General features: G+C 36.1%; 1 protein-coding gene across 35 annotated transcripts in view; it reads left to right on the forward strand.

Annotated features, from left to right (window-relative positions):
* The window catches only part of PTK2 (protein tyrosine kinase 2), a 190905-nt gene that overhangs the window by 107556 nt on the left and 69816 nt on the right, over nt 1–13533 (forward strand). For all 35 annotated transcript variants that reach the window (XR_015283368.1, XM_086877588.1, XM_086877666.1 and 32 more), the window contains 3 exons: nt 6869–6948; nt 8400–8462; nt 13007–13061. Coding sequence is in view for 34 of the 35 variants with exons in the window: in XM_086877588.1 (XP_086733714.1) it covers nt 6869–6948; nt 8400–8462; nt 13007–13061 (198 nt within the window). In the remaining variant the exon portion in view is untranslated. The remainder of the gene's footprint in view (nt 1–6868; nt 6949–8399; nt 8463–13006; nt 13062–13533) is intronic.

The following is a 13533-nucleotide window of genomic DNA, read 5'->3' on the forward strand; positions in this document are numbered from 1 at the left end:
GGATTTGTACTGGGTGACTGTTCCACATTAATCCAGTCGTGTGTCTGTCCTACAGTGATTTTGTGATGTGTTTAACACTACAAGGAGCAATACAGCTGAAACCAGAGAATATCTAATACAAATTTTTTTGGTAGGATGCAGAGAAGAGTTGTGTTATGGATTGGGGTGGCATTGTGTGTCATACCTGCTGTAGGTGCAGAGCAGAGCAATGTCCTTCATTTTGGATGGGAAATTGTGGGGAAAACAAGTGAGCTGTGTACTTGGGGTTTTCCCTTGGTCACAAAAGTGGTTGCTGAAGATCAGCTTTTCCCATGGATATATTGAGATATTCTGGTCTTTCATTACAGAAGCTGGAGCTGGTAAATTACAGGACTAATTCTGGTGGATTTTGATGGGATGGATGGGATGGATGTTGTGTTGTGTGTTGATGTAAAACAAAGATCCTGGTTGAACTCTAGTGGCTGAGGGTCAACTATAGCATAGAAAACCTAGCACCAAATTACATTCCAGAGTTAGAAATTTGAATGTTTAAAGACAAGTGCTAGAACACACCTGAGCTGTTAAAAATAAATCCAGATAAATTACCGAGAATAAATAAATTACTGCATATACAGGACAATTAAGAGACAGGTTGTATTTTTTTAATATAAATCTCACCAACTAAGTAGAAGTACATAATTTCCCAATATATAAAAGCATAAGCTAAAAATAAATGTGTAGAACAAATGGATAAGGAGAAAATGATGCAATATAAATCTTTGTTTTCATGCTTCATTAAATGATGGTAATTACTATTTGTGTGCCATGTACTGAATGGAGTACAGAAGACATTTTCTTAGTTTGGTTGCTTATCTACATATCTCATATGTTGGGATGATTCTTTTTGGGTATGATCTTAACTCTTCAGTGGGAACTTAGTCACTGAAGGGTTGTTTAAATGCAGTGTTCAAAGCAGTGCACATTTGGAAAAAAAGTAGAAGTAAAAAAGAACTAAGTTGTGTAAGTAGGTCATAGAGATTGAAAGAAAAGCAAGAGAAATAGATTGCTTATTTTTAAACTGTCCTCCTGAAAAACTGGAGTTTATCCTGTGGGAAATTCCTTGGTAGCATTAAGCTGGGAAAGCCAGTAGTGGCTAATTATTGGTATTTGCCCTTTTTGAGACACCATTTGATGGTACTGTTTCTAAAGAATTTCCATAGTATTTATGTTTGAAAATTCAATGTCAAGTTTGATAATTGTATGTAGTAATTTATAAGACTATAAACAAGTTTAAACCTAAAATATCTTTTTAAGGCACAGTATCAAATAGCTTTTTTAAAAAAATCCCTAAGCTGGAAAGCATTTGCCAAGTTCAGAATTATTTTACTGTTGTTCTTAATAAAGAAATCTAAATCCAGCATGGTGTTTTTATGAACTGCTTGTCAGCCTGGGTGAACCTTCTGAAATACTGCAGCTGCATAAAAAACTCGCGTGCAGGAAAATGAAGCAGATGGCTTTTGAAAGTAGCAGCTGGTATATAAAATACGAGGCCAGTGATAGATTTCTCCTTAAATCATAGCATAGGGCTGTTCTCTAATTTCTCCATCTTCACAAACATGGGCTTTCCTATGTTTTCAATTTTTATTTTAAATTGTTCCATCTGGATATTTGCCGTCCATTTCTGTAGCTGGGAAAGTGCCCATTATTTTCTAGTAAATTTTGAAAAGTTAGAAGTGACACCATCAGTAATTTCTCCATTCGAGTAAAAGAACAAATATTTTATAAGTCTTGACATCAGAAATAAAACTGGGCTTGTATTTAGGTGCCCATCTTGCATGTGGGAAAAGCCTTTTAGTTCATTTTGTGTTCATCTCCTTTCTTTTGTTGTGATTTAGGAGTATCTTTGAACTTTTAATGCCCAAAATACTGGAAACAGAGGAGAGATTAAAAAAAGAAAAGAAGAGTGATTAAAAAAAACCCCTAAAATATTGTTAAGAATAAAACGTATTTTAAATAAAGTGAATTGTTGCTGAATATCAGGGCAGTAATAAATCAGGAAATATGGTGTAAGATTGTGTTGGATTTCAAAACCCTTTTTTGCTTTGGATATTACTGCTCTTTCTAAGCATTTATTCACCAATGGTGGGTGATGCGTATTCTCTGTGTGGGGGAAATGACAATTTTATTTCATTTTTTGTTTTATCAGAACATGTGAAAGACTTATTTTTCCTACCTCTGAGAGGTGCCTTTATCCTTGGCATTCGTTTTTTCCCCACACTTTTTTGTGCAGCCCTTTTTTGTGTCAGACTGTTCATAGCTGTTGTGGCCAAGAAGTCAACTCCAAATGTGAAGTTTAGTTCACACTTTAATTCTGATTTGCCACCCTGTGAATGGGCAAATTTCGTAGAGTTGCTTCCTCTGACACTGGCACTGCAGTAGTACTTGCCTGGAAGCCTGAAGCAGTTTTTATTTCCATTATTCCATATTTAATGGAACTTAAGTAGACTAATCCTTTCCCCCCAAAGCATGCACCTGCTTGGCTATAAATCTGACTTAAACTTGTTAGAGCATACTAAAAAAAAAAAAATCCAAGGGAAAAGGTTCTTGAAATCAGCACAGCAGTTTGCAGCAATAAATTACTTTTGTCTCTTATCCTCCTTTAAACTGTTTTCCAATATATTTTTTCTCAGGGAGTTGAGATAAACACATTACGTGGGAATACAAAATGAGTGTCAGTGGAAGCAAATATGTTACAAGCAAAATACAACAAAGTGACTCACTTCAGAGATCATGTTTTGGATTTTGATTGTTACCAAATAAAAAGCATATAGGATTTTAGCAGTGTTGACACTTGAATTCTGAATCCTGGTGTCAGTCCAAGTGTTTGCCTTGTTGATGTTTATGCTTTTTTATTGCTGTAATATTGTGACCATAAAGTATTGGAGATAAATACAGACTTCACGTAATTTTATCATTGCCAGAGCATCTGATCTTTAGTGTGGGGTATTAATGTTGTAATGGCACACATTAAGGAGCACCTTAAAGGCTTTGTTGGGCTTGAGAAAGAGATCAAGGGCTGCTTTTTTGGTTTTTTGTTTGGTCACTTGGATTTTTGGGGTGACTTTTTCAAGACCAGATTTGTGTGACAAGTTTATATGAATCAGTTTTGTCTTACAAACTAGATAAAATTAAGGTGTGTTAAATAGCATCAAATAGTACAGGTTTTTTTTCTGGTTTAGGCTTTGGAGAGATCCCGTTCTGAAAAATTAAATTGCTGAAAAGATTATGGCAGTGGTGCTTGGTCTGTGTGTGTTTATATATCCTTGTACATACAAATACATATATTCTTCACCTTCTCCAGGTATTGTACACTGTTACCTGAATTTCCAAGCCGTAGGAAGTTCAGCCAAAGGTATGCACACACTGCCAGGGAGTACGACAAGCTCACAGATACCAGGATCTTCAGACCCCACAGAGAAGATTCATCCTCTCTCTTAACAGACTTCTGAATTTGTAGTCAGCAGAAAAAACCTGATAGGTTTTGTTAGATTTCTAAGAGTTCAGTTTTTGTGCCTTTGTGTGTATATAGGCTTCGTGCTCTTGAAGATGGGTCCTTTGTTTGTCTAACCCAGAAAATATTCTCATTTCTCTCATTTAATTATATTAACAATAATAATAATAATAATAAAAGTTATAATTGAGCAAACACAAAAGACTTCTTAGAAAACTCTTCAATTGCCTTGTGACAGTGCATTTAATTACCATTAAATTATCTCTTATGTCTCTTCCACTTAATATTTGCTCAGGCTTTTTCCTTAGGAGGTTATGCTGAACCTCCTGTGAAATTCTTATCTAATCTCTGCACAGGCATTAGTTCATGCATTGATCTGATGCCATCTCAAAGAGAATAGTCAAGCAAAATTAAAGGTGATAAGAGGAGTTCTCATTGGTATTCTGGCAGTAGAAATTGAATCTGCTTTCTTTTTTCCCTTGCTGAAATTGAAAGAAGAATGTGTGCAGGCAGGTTTATGAAAAAAGGGAAAAACCAATCACCTTTGGCTATCCGTAGTAGGACGCTGTTAAATCCAGACCACTGGATTCTCACCACAGGTTTTCTGAAGCTTGTAATCTCTTTTTATAACTCACAAAATTTAAATGCTAAAATAAGTAGGCATATATAATGTAAAATACTTCTTTTCCCCCCTTCCATTTTGTTGGAATGGTGGATGATCTTTTATTTTTTTTTTGGTCAGTATCTGATGTCTGTAGTTGCAGAGTCAAACTGGGAACGTGACTGGAAAGCTCACAAGCCACAGGGCAAGAGGAGATAAACCCCAGACTTTAAATATTTGGGTAATGTTGCTTATTTATTTATGGAATAGGAGGCTAGCAGCATTTTGAAATCATGTTTGCATGAAACTGGAGATGCTCTTAAGCTCTTTACTTTAACAAATTGAGCACTGGAGCACTGGGATGTACAAGGCAAAGAGCTGTGAAGATAAATGAATCCACATTTAATCATAATACACTGGGCCATAAATTAGCATAGTTCCTGCAAGTGGATGTTTTGTGTATCAGGACTGAAAAGCTACTTTGCTACAGCCAGTTCTTCTTGGTGTCTGAATACCTCAAGTAATAGATGGATAACGGCTTTGAAATTTCCTGGTGATGCAAAATTGCTGAAATGGTTCAAAAAGCGAATCTATAGTTTAACCAAAACAAATGAACAAACAAAAAAAAAGGTTTTATTAAATAAAAGTGATCAGTCAATGGGTATTTGATTTGGATGGATGTAAGGCAGATCAGCCAAGAGATTTTGTGAACAGGTTTACTTGTTAGGTGAAGTAGTTTAGGTTGTACGTGAAGGTGAATTCTCAGAAAAGGAACATGAGAACCTCTGGAATTTGGGTATCCATATATGATCTGACCTCATGTTCAACACTTTCTTCCATTTTGAGGTACCCCCACGTGGACCTGAGGGTGAGGAGGTCTGTGCTGTTGTTCACCACCCACATGGATTTGCAGAGGTCATTTATGGCACTTTGTGGAGCCTTAAACTCTATTCCTGATTTACCTGCCCTGAGCTTCTATCTGACAGTTTACTGCAGGACCTGTTCAAAGTCCTTTCTCATGAACAGAGATCCTGGTGTAATTCATTACATTTTGCTGTTTATAGCATCACAGAACCATTTAGGTTGTAAAAAACTTGGTATATCAACTGCTAGCCCAGCACTGCCACATCCACAAGTGAACCATGTCCTCAAGGGCTGCATCCATACTTGGAATGGTTCCAGAGATGATTCCACTACTTTCCTGCACAGTCTGTTTCCAATCCCTGACCACCCTTTCAGTGGAGAAATCATCCTAATATCCAATCTAAATCAAATTATTTAAAATTGTGAGCATAATGAAGAGCAGAATTATTAATTCATATTGTGTATACTATTACTATGGGAATACAGAATTATTATTTCCATATGTGTGTACAAATAGCACACTACATGATGCTGAAGGGCAATTATTCTCCTGTCTCATTAGTATTTGTAGGAACTGAATTGAGAAGAGTTAAAAGCTCATTATTTTGTCATATTGAGTGCCTGTATGAATTCAAATGCAAGTAGCTTTTTTATTATGTTTCAGCTATTGTAATAATTCATTTTCTCAGTCTTGCACAGTTTATCATATTTATTCTTTCACGTCTTTCAATAACAAAACTTCTAATATAATTCAGATCCAGGAAGTTTTTAGGGATTTGTTTGTAGTTTGGAGCAGGAGCCAGCTGCCACACTGCTGCTGAGGGAATGCTGTGGTGGATGCTCACATGTGCCGAGGAGAATGCTGAGTGGAGAACACCTCCAGCTGTTGGATCCACTGCTGTACTTCCTTATCTCCCAAGTTATGCATTTCATGGCAGTAGTAGTTTGAAATAGTTGTTCTTACAACTTGTCATCACTCAACAAACCTCTTGGTGAAGTGTGTTGCTTTCATAGTGCATCATCTCTCCTCTTTGATCTGCAAGTCAGTCACAAGGATTTTTGTGGTATTTCGGGACTTGCTGCAACTTTAGGATCTCAATAGCAACTTGATATTTTCATAAGAGGATAACAGGAGCTGTTAAGGAAAAGCTGTCAAGATTTACTGGTAGAAGATTTGCAGAGTGAAGTTTTTGGGCGCTGGTTCTGTTCTCTCTTACTGCCTGAATTTTTTGTTGTTAGTTACTGTATAAATTGCTTATTCCAGTGTGGTGAAAGTATTACCTAAAATACAAGATTCTGCTCACATCCATGTTGGTAAATAAGACAAGTCCAGGACATGTGATGAAGATATCAAGTGTTTCCTACTGTAGATGGTCACCACCCAGTTTCACTCTTGGTTCTTCTTACTAGTTCAGCATTATTTTATGCCGCATTATTCTGTGCCATTTTATGCAGTACAATTTGCACATTCTTTTCTGTTTACTTCTATTTTTATTTTCACTGTAATTCCCAGGCATTTATAAGTTTTATTTACATGATTAGGTCTGCCTAGACAATTAAATCCTGTTTATCAGGATGGTTCAAAACACAGCTTGCCTTCTCCTAGCTGGAATGCAGGTGTAAGAGTCTGCTCAGTCCTCTCTGAATTTTCATTATATTTCATAAAGCATAGCCTATAGTGACATAGGTAAGGATTTTTTCAATCAAGTTCATTGTGGTCAAAATGTGTTTCTTACCTAAGTGCAGCTCATTTGTGGAGAATATGAACACAAATTCTTTTTTCTCTTCCTGGACTGTGAAATGTCATTCCAGAAAATTAAGATGTATTTATTTGAAAGTTTTGGAGAGTATTTTAATCTGTGTTGGCACTGAACTGATCTTTCTGTGATGCCTACCTGCTTCTTTTGCTGTAGGTGAAAAATGACTATATGTTAGAAATAGCAGATCAAGTGGACCAGGAAATTGCTTTGAAACTAGGTTGCCTTGAAATCCGGTAAGCTGATAATTTAATTTATTATTCAACATCTTTCTGACAGAATATATACATTAATTTTGAAACTGCTTAAAGTTCATCAATTTCTGACCAGTAGAGCTGAATAAAACATCATAAGACTTTTTCTGCTACAAAGCAGTTTGAAAAAAAACTGAATAGACTGTATTGTAACTCATTTCTAGTGATTTTTAAATTAACATTATTTTAAAATTTTAATTAATTACATCTTGATATACTGCCTTTTGGGTGAATTCATCATCTGAATAATTCAAAGGCCTGTAGAGTACATTGAAGTATGCTTAAAAAGAAATGCATCTGTGGTGTTATTTAGTAAATAGTCTTGTGATTCTGCATATATAAATCCTACAGCTAAAGAATGTAATTATAGATAAATGCTGCTACCTTTCCTCTCTGTATTTACTCAATTTTTAACGTGCTATTTTGAAATGATTAAATCTTAAGGATCCTTTTGGGTGTTTTTGGCATTCTTGTCAACTGCATAGATAGCTGGAAAATAAAGATAAATAGATTAAGAGATCCTTGAGAGAGTTCCCATCTTTGAAATGCATGTGTTGGGTTTTGCTAATTTATGGAGAATTTCCAGCCTGAAACATTTGATTTAGTTATGCTGATGTCTCACACAGGGAGATTAGAGAAGAAGTAAAATTGATAAGAAATGAATGACAAATGTAAACTTGTTAGGAATGAATAAAAGTGTCCTTTGAACAGTACTTTCCAAATTAAAACAAAATTTAGGCTTATGAAATTTCTTAGGTATCACAGGAGAACCTGATGCCTTTGTTGTAAGTTTTGCTGGTAGCCTCAGAGAAACGAAAAGTTCTTTGTGTAACTGCAAGCTCCTAATGCAGTTAAAAAATCATTGTGCCTTATTTCAAAACATGTGATGAAAAGAATAATCTGTGATTATGTTGTCAGCCAGCTCCTGCCTTCCCTGGTTCTCAAGCTGTGGTTCTTCAGAACATTTTTACGAGATACTTCTCGTAGATGAACTACTGAAACTCCTAGAATGAGCATTGGTCCATTTTCTCCATGAAAACAACAATCTCATCCCTCTCCTAACAAAGCTTTCCTATTTATTCTTTCACTTGTTAATGTGAATATGTCTGGATTGGAGCAGTTCTCGTCATTCCCTGCTTCCCCTGGTTCTCCCTGTTCCATGCACAGAGGGTTCTCACAAGGAAGTGCAGTGTGAGGTAGAAAGGAGCTGATGAAGGCCAGATTAGGTCACTTCTTTTCTGAAAGAAAAGTTAATTTGTGAAATAAAAATCTGATCTGTTGAGGTAGGATAATAATGTACTTAGTACTTAACTTTTGAATTCATTCTGCCAATGTTTTCTGATGCTGAGTAGAAGTTTTGATTATGTTGATGTTGTAGTTTTAGGCTGAATTATCCAATAATTGTTGCTTTCAAATATTTTTCCTGACTTCAGGAGATCCTACGGAGAGATGAGAGGCAATGCATTAGAAAAGAAGTCCAACTATGAAGTGTTAGAGTAAGTACTGTGTTCTAGCTTTAGGTTTGAACTGTCCCTTTTCTGCATCAGGAACAATAAATTCAGTTCAATGACAGAACGTTCTGTTGTAATTTTTCAATTCCATCCAGGTTGTTAAGATGCTTTAATGTAAGAAAAGGATGATGAAACCCATTGAGATGTAGGAGAAGTGCCTTTTAACTGTGGTCCAGAGAAACAGGTTTGGAGTAGTTTAAACCTGGTCAGGAGGCTTACTGTGGTTTTTAGCAATTTTGCTAATGTTTATGGGGTTCACCAACTCTGGTAGTGAGGTTATTTTATTTCTCAGTGTTTTTCTGTCCCCAGTTGCATTTTTCAGTTGTGACTCATTTGTGGTAAAGTTTGAGTTACTTGAAAATGTTTGTGGTATTGTTTTTGTTTCTGTTTGCTCAGTGTGTGCATTTTCTGAGTTGTGACCTTGCAGTTAACAAGGTTATTGTTTATCTGTGTATCACAAATTTAAAGAAGACCAAGGAGCATCCTTGCACTGAAATATTTTGTTTATTTATTCATGTTGTACAGGAGATGGCTTCAGTTCAAACAAGCCAAAGTCCTTCAGCTTTTAAACAAAAACCTGAAAACTGATTTTATTTGTATTTATGTAGTGGATAAAGTTTGAGGCATACATGCACCAATGATACGCTTATTACTAATTACCCTTGTGAAAAGATCCTGTACAGTTTAACACAAAATTGGAATAAAAGGTTGCTGAAGCAGTGAAGTCTCGATTTTTTAATCTTATTTTTAATGACAAATGGGTGCTAACTTTTAGAGTTGTGAAATTAGGGCATTTGGAGGAGGAAGGAAAGATTTTATACAACAGTGCATAAGTTTACAAGGATTTTTGAGGGATCTATGATATTACTAGGTAAAGATAACTTTGATGACTAGCCGGCTTATTTGGTATTTCCGGAGTACTTCTGTATTTATCCAGATTTTTTAAAACTTTAGTTTTGTTTGAATTAGGGATTTTTTAAAATTTATTTTGTAAGGACTTCAGGTTTTTGTCTGTAGAAACATTAGCAGAAATAACCTGGTTGAGGGAACACATCACAAAATGAGAAAGGACTAATAAAAAATAAAGGGGATGAGCAGATAGACAAGACTGAAAGAGGATATAAAATAAGATTTGAAAGTACGTGAGTTATGGTTGATGTAGTTTACATTCATATGTTTCAGTAAGAACTTGAGTATTTTTAAGCCAGTTTTTTGGCAAGTCAGGAGCTTCAAGCGTAAGTAATTATGTTAATGACTTTGGAAACAATCATACAAAGGAAAGCAGGGTCATAACAGGTCACACAAAGTATAATTAATAATTGCAACAGGTGAGAGTTCCAGGAGAACTCAGTGTGGTGCTGCTTCCAGTTTAACAGTGATTTCTTTCCTTCAGTCTTTGTTTTCCAAACAGTGACTGCTTTGGTTGGAAGTAATAAATTGCTGCTGAAAGGCAAAGTGAAGCAAAACCCTGATGTGCAAAATGTAACAGCTTAATGCCATGTAGAATTGGACGTGGAGAATTGTGCATTTCAAAAGTTTTTTTCTTTTTTGAGAAGCAAGATGTGATTTGTATGGGATTTAGCTGGGAGACATGAAGGAAAAAAACAAACTGACTATACTATACTATAGATAATTACAAGCTGGAAAGGTCTACAAAAAGTGCCAGTGATCCCCAAAATGCATTAATTTGATCTTACCATCTTAATAGCCCATAAATCTTTAACTGCACAAGTAATACTTATTGCTCAAGTGAGGCTTTTTGGTATTTTTTGTGGGGGATTGCTGGTTTTAGTACATCATGAGGCACTTAACCAGCTGAGAGCAATTTTTAAATGGCCCTTTTTTGCATTGGGTGTGATTGCTCCTTGCCTGCCTTTGTCAGATGTCTATTTGATGTATATTTGTCTTTGATCAGATTGTCTTACAAGAACAGATCTGGATGGAAAATGGTAGATGGGATCAAATTGTTAAGTAGCCTTTAATAGTTGGGCCTTCATGGAGTGAAAGAAGAATTTTTTCATAATAAATGTGAAGCCTGTTAGTGAGAACAGGGATAATTACAAGTACAGAAATGGGAGCTGTAGGAAGGAACAGGTGCAGCCACAATTTGGTAAAAGGCATGTTAAAGTCTATTATGTTAATCTAATGTTACTTTTTTTGTTGTAACTTGAATTGAGGTGAAAAATACATGATACATGCTGCCTAAAGCTTCTTATTATTATAAGACAAGCAGTATCACCTATCTGTAGTTGGTGTTTTATTAATCTGACTGAAGTTTGTACATTAAAAAAAATTGAATTTAGATTTAAGCCCATAAATAGGCTGGAGTAGATGAGGTTAAGCACAAAGCTTTAGTAGAACTGTACAAACCAGGCTCTCAGTGCTGGCTATCTCTTGTTGACAATCAGAAACCAGATGTCTGAGTCCTTCATCCAGAGCCCTGAGTTGATGTCTCCCTTGTTGGCCATTCTACCCCCACACAGCACAGCTGGGAAGGAGTTTGTATGATTGTGTGTGTAGAACTGTTTGTATGTTCCAATTTCCAGTGCTTATTCTCTTATTTATAGGTATCCATAACTTGTTGCTGGCCAGGGAATTAAATCTGTGTGGTTCTTCTGTTAAATTCTCCTTCAGTAAAGAAATTTGCCATCTCAGCTAAACACAGGAGATGCTTTATTAACAAGTTTTGTTAAGAGTTGTGGTCTCTTATACTCTGCATAAGAATTTTTTCTCAGTTTGTTGCACCCAGAGCTGTACAAAAGGCTGCTCTACAGCTTGTCCTAGTAATGAATCAAATGAGGCTGTGGCAGCTGTGTGCTGCAGGACTGTTAAGATGAAGGATACCAGGGTGATGGAAGGTGCTTCATTTCAGAAGCACCAACTCTCTCTCTCAAATACTTAATGTTAAACTAATATGTCCCTGTCAAAATGTCTTTGCATATTATTTAGATGGTAATAGTGTGTTAGATTCATTTAACTGTGTGGGATGATAAACCGAGTATCATTTGCATTTGAGAAGAAATGCATGGAAGGAATTAACATTTATGAAGTTTTATAATCCTGCAGCTTACTGTCATTGCACAGATGCCAGTGCTGCACATGAACATTCTGCTCCTCCTGGTTGAGGATGTTTTTAGTATGAAACTGTATACTACTCATCTTCAGAGAGCTTTAAAAATACCCTGGTTTATTCTTCTGAGAGAGCTTTTTATATTGACTTTACTGTTGGCTTTGTTCTTGTGCCGTTAGATAGCAGTAAATAAATCCTGAATATCTCTGCTTGCTAACAGCTATTTCTTGCTTTGCCAAGTGTAAGAATTCCAGATGTATTTCTGTGTATGTTCAAAGTATGCAGTCATGGAAAGCTCACTTTCATACTTGTTCCAGAAGCAGATAAGAATAGTTGAAAGAGATGGTAATGTCCTAAAAAGAAAAAAATCAGTAATGCCTTTGAGCTATAAATCCTTTTCCTAGTTATACTTTTCTCCTATTTTTTCCTTTTTTTACATGTGAGTTTTTTGCACTTAGTTGTACAGTGCTGTCTTCTGCACTAATATCATTGGCAATTTCTGGAGCACCTTTTTTTGAAGCTGATGTTCACTTGCAGTGACACAAGCACACGTCAAACATAAGCTACCTGCAGCACATCAGAGCATAGAAATATTTACTGGCTCTGATTTTCAAACCAGGGCTACAACCCAGTTTATAAGTGTGAACATGAGCTTGATAAATTCAGTTGGCAAAATCTGAGCTCACAGCCACCCAATTTATAATTGCAAAAAGTGAGATTGCTTGCAAGAAAAAGTTGGTAATTTTTAATTTGCTCAGTATGAGGAAAACATAATAGTAGACATTTAAACAGCCCCTTAATTATGCTGTTTCAAAGGGTAAAACAGTAGTGGAATTGCACACAGCATGCTTAGTGAGGTGATCTCTTGAGTATTCCTTTATGGATTCCTGGATTGCTTGGGCCAAGTTGGGGCTCTGAGAAACCTGGTCTAGTAGAACTTGTCCCTCCCCATGGCAACTGAATGGTCATTAAGATCTTGTCAAACCCAAACTATTCTATAGTTCTGTATTATATCTTCTGCTCCATTCTAGTAGAGGTTTTCCACTTTCATTTTGTTCCCCTCTCATCTGACTACATGCTCTAAGAACATTTTTTCTATATTCTTGAAATTATTAAAACACGTACAAATAACAGTTTTTGTTCTCAAAACTCCTCTGTGCCCAAGCCACCATTTCAAATAACAGACTTTCCACACAGGTACCTGGTTAAATGCAATATCCTTTGGAGTTTAAAATAGAAGGTGCTGCTGTGCCACATTTGAGTTGGGGTGATGCTGTAGTTAGAATTTTATTGGTAGTCTGTTTGCTACTGAGATTTTCAAGAACTTTGTTAGGGAAATGGTTTAGTAATTGTGTATACTAGTTAAAAAAGAGGACATAGATGCAAAGCACCTTGAAAAGAGAAATATGATACTGCACAATGTTTTTGATATTAATGCTGTGTGTACTTTTTCTTTCAGGAAGGATGTTGGTTTGAGACGGTTTTTCCCGAAGAGTTTACTAGATTCAGTGAAGGTAATTACAGTCCCAGTCAATCCTATACTGCTGTAAAGAAAAATGTGTCAGAAATCTGAAAATTGCATTATAGTTTTCACTGTACAGTCCTAAGGGAATTGCTGTGCAGTTTTGCTTTGTGATAAAACATCCAAGCTGTCTGTCGGATTGGTGGGATCTAAATCCCGGTCATGCATCTGGCTGGACAAGGATAAAGTGATTCACACGGCCTTGCTGAGCTGCTGTGAGAGGGGCACAGCTCTGCCTCTCAAACCTTGGGGGTGAAAGTGCAAAACCAGTCCTTGGAGCCTCTTGTATCAAATAACTTTTTTTTTTTTTTTTTTCCTTCTCTAAAAGAAAAATGAGACTTCTGGAGAAAGAGGAAGGGAACATGTTAGAAAAGAGTATTTTTACTGGGAACTTGATAAACTTGGTTACCTTCTTTTGCAAGACTGTATCCAGCTTATTCAAGGAAGATTTCCAGTAATTTCTG

This window comes from Cyanistes caeruleus, chromosome 1 (assembly GCF_971803275.1).
Source record: "Cyanistes caeruleus chromosome 1, bCyaCae1.hap1.1, whole genome shotgun sequence".
NCBI classification, from domain to species: Eukaryota; Metazoa; Chordata; class Aves; order Passeriformes; family Paridae; genus Cyanistes; species Cyanistes caeruleus.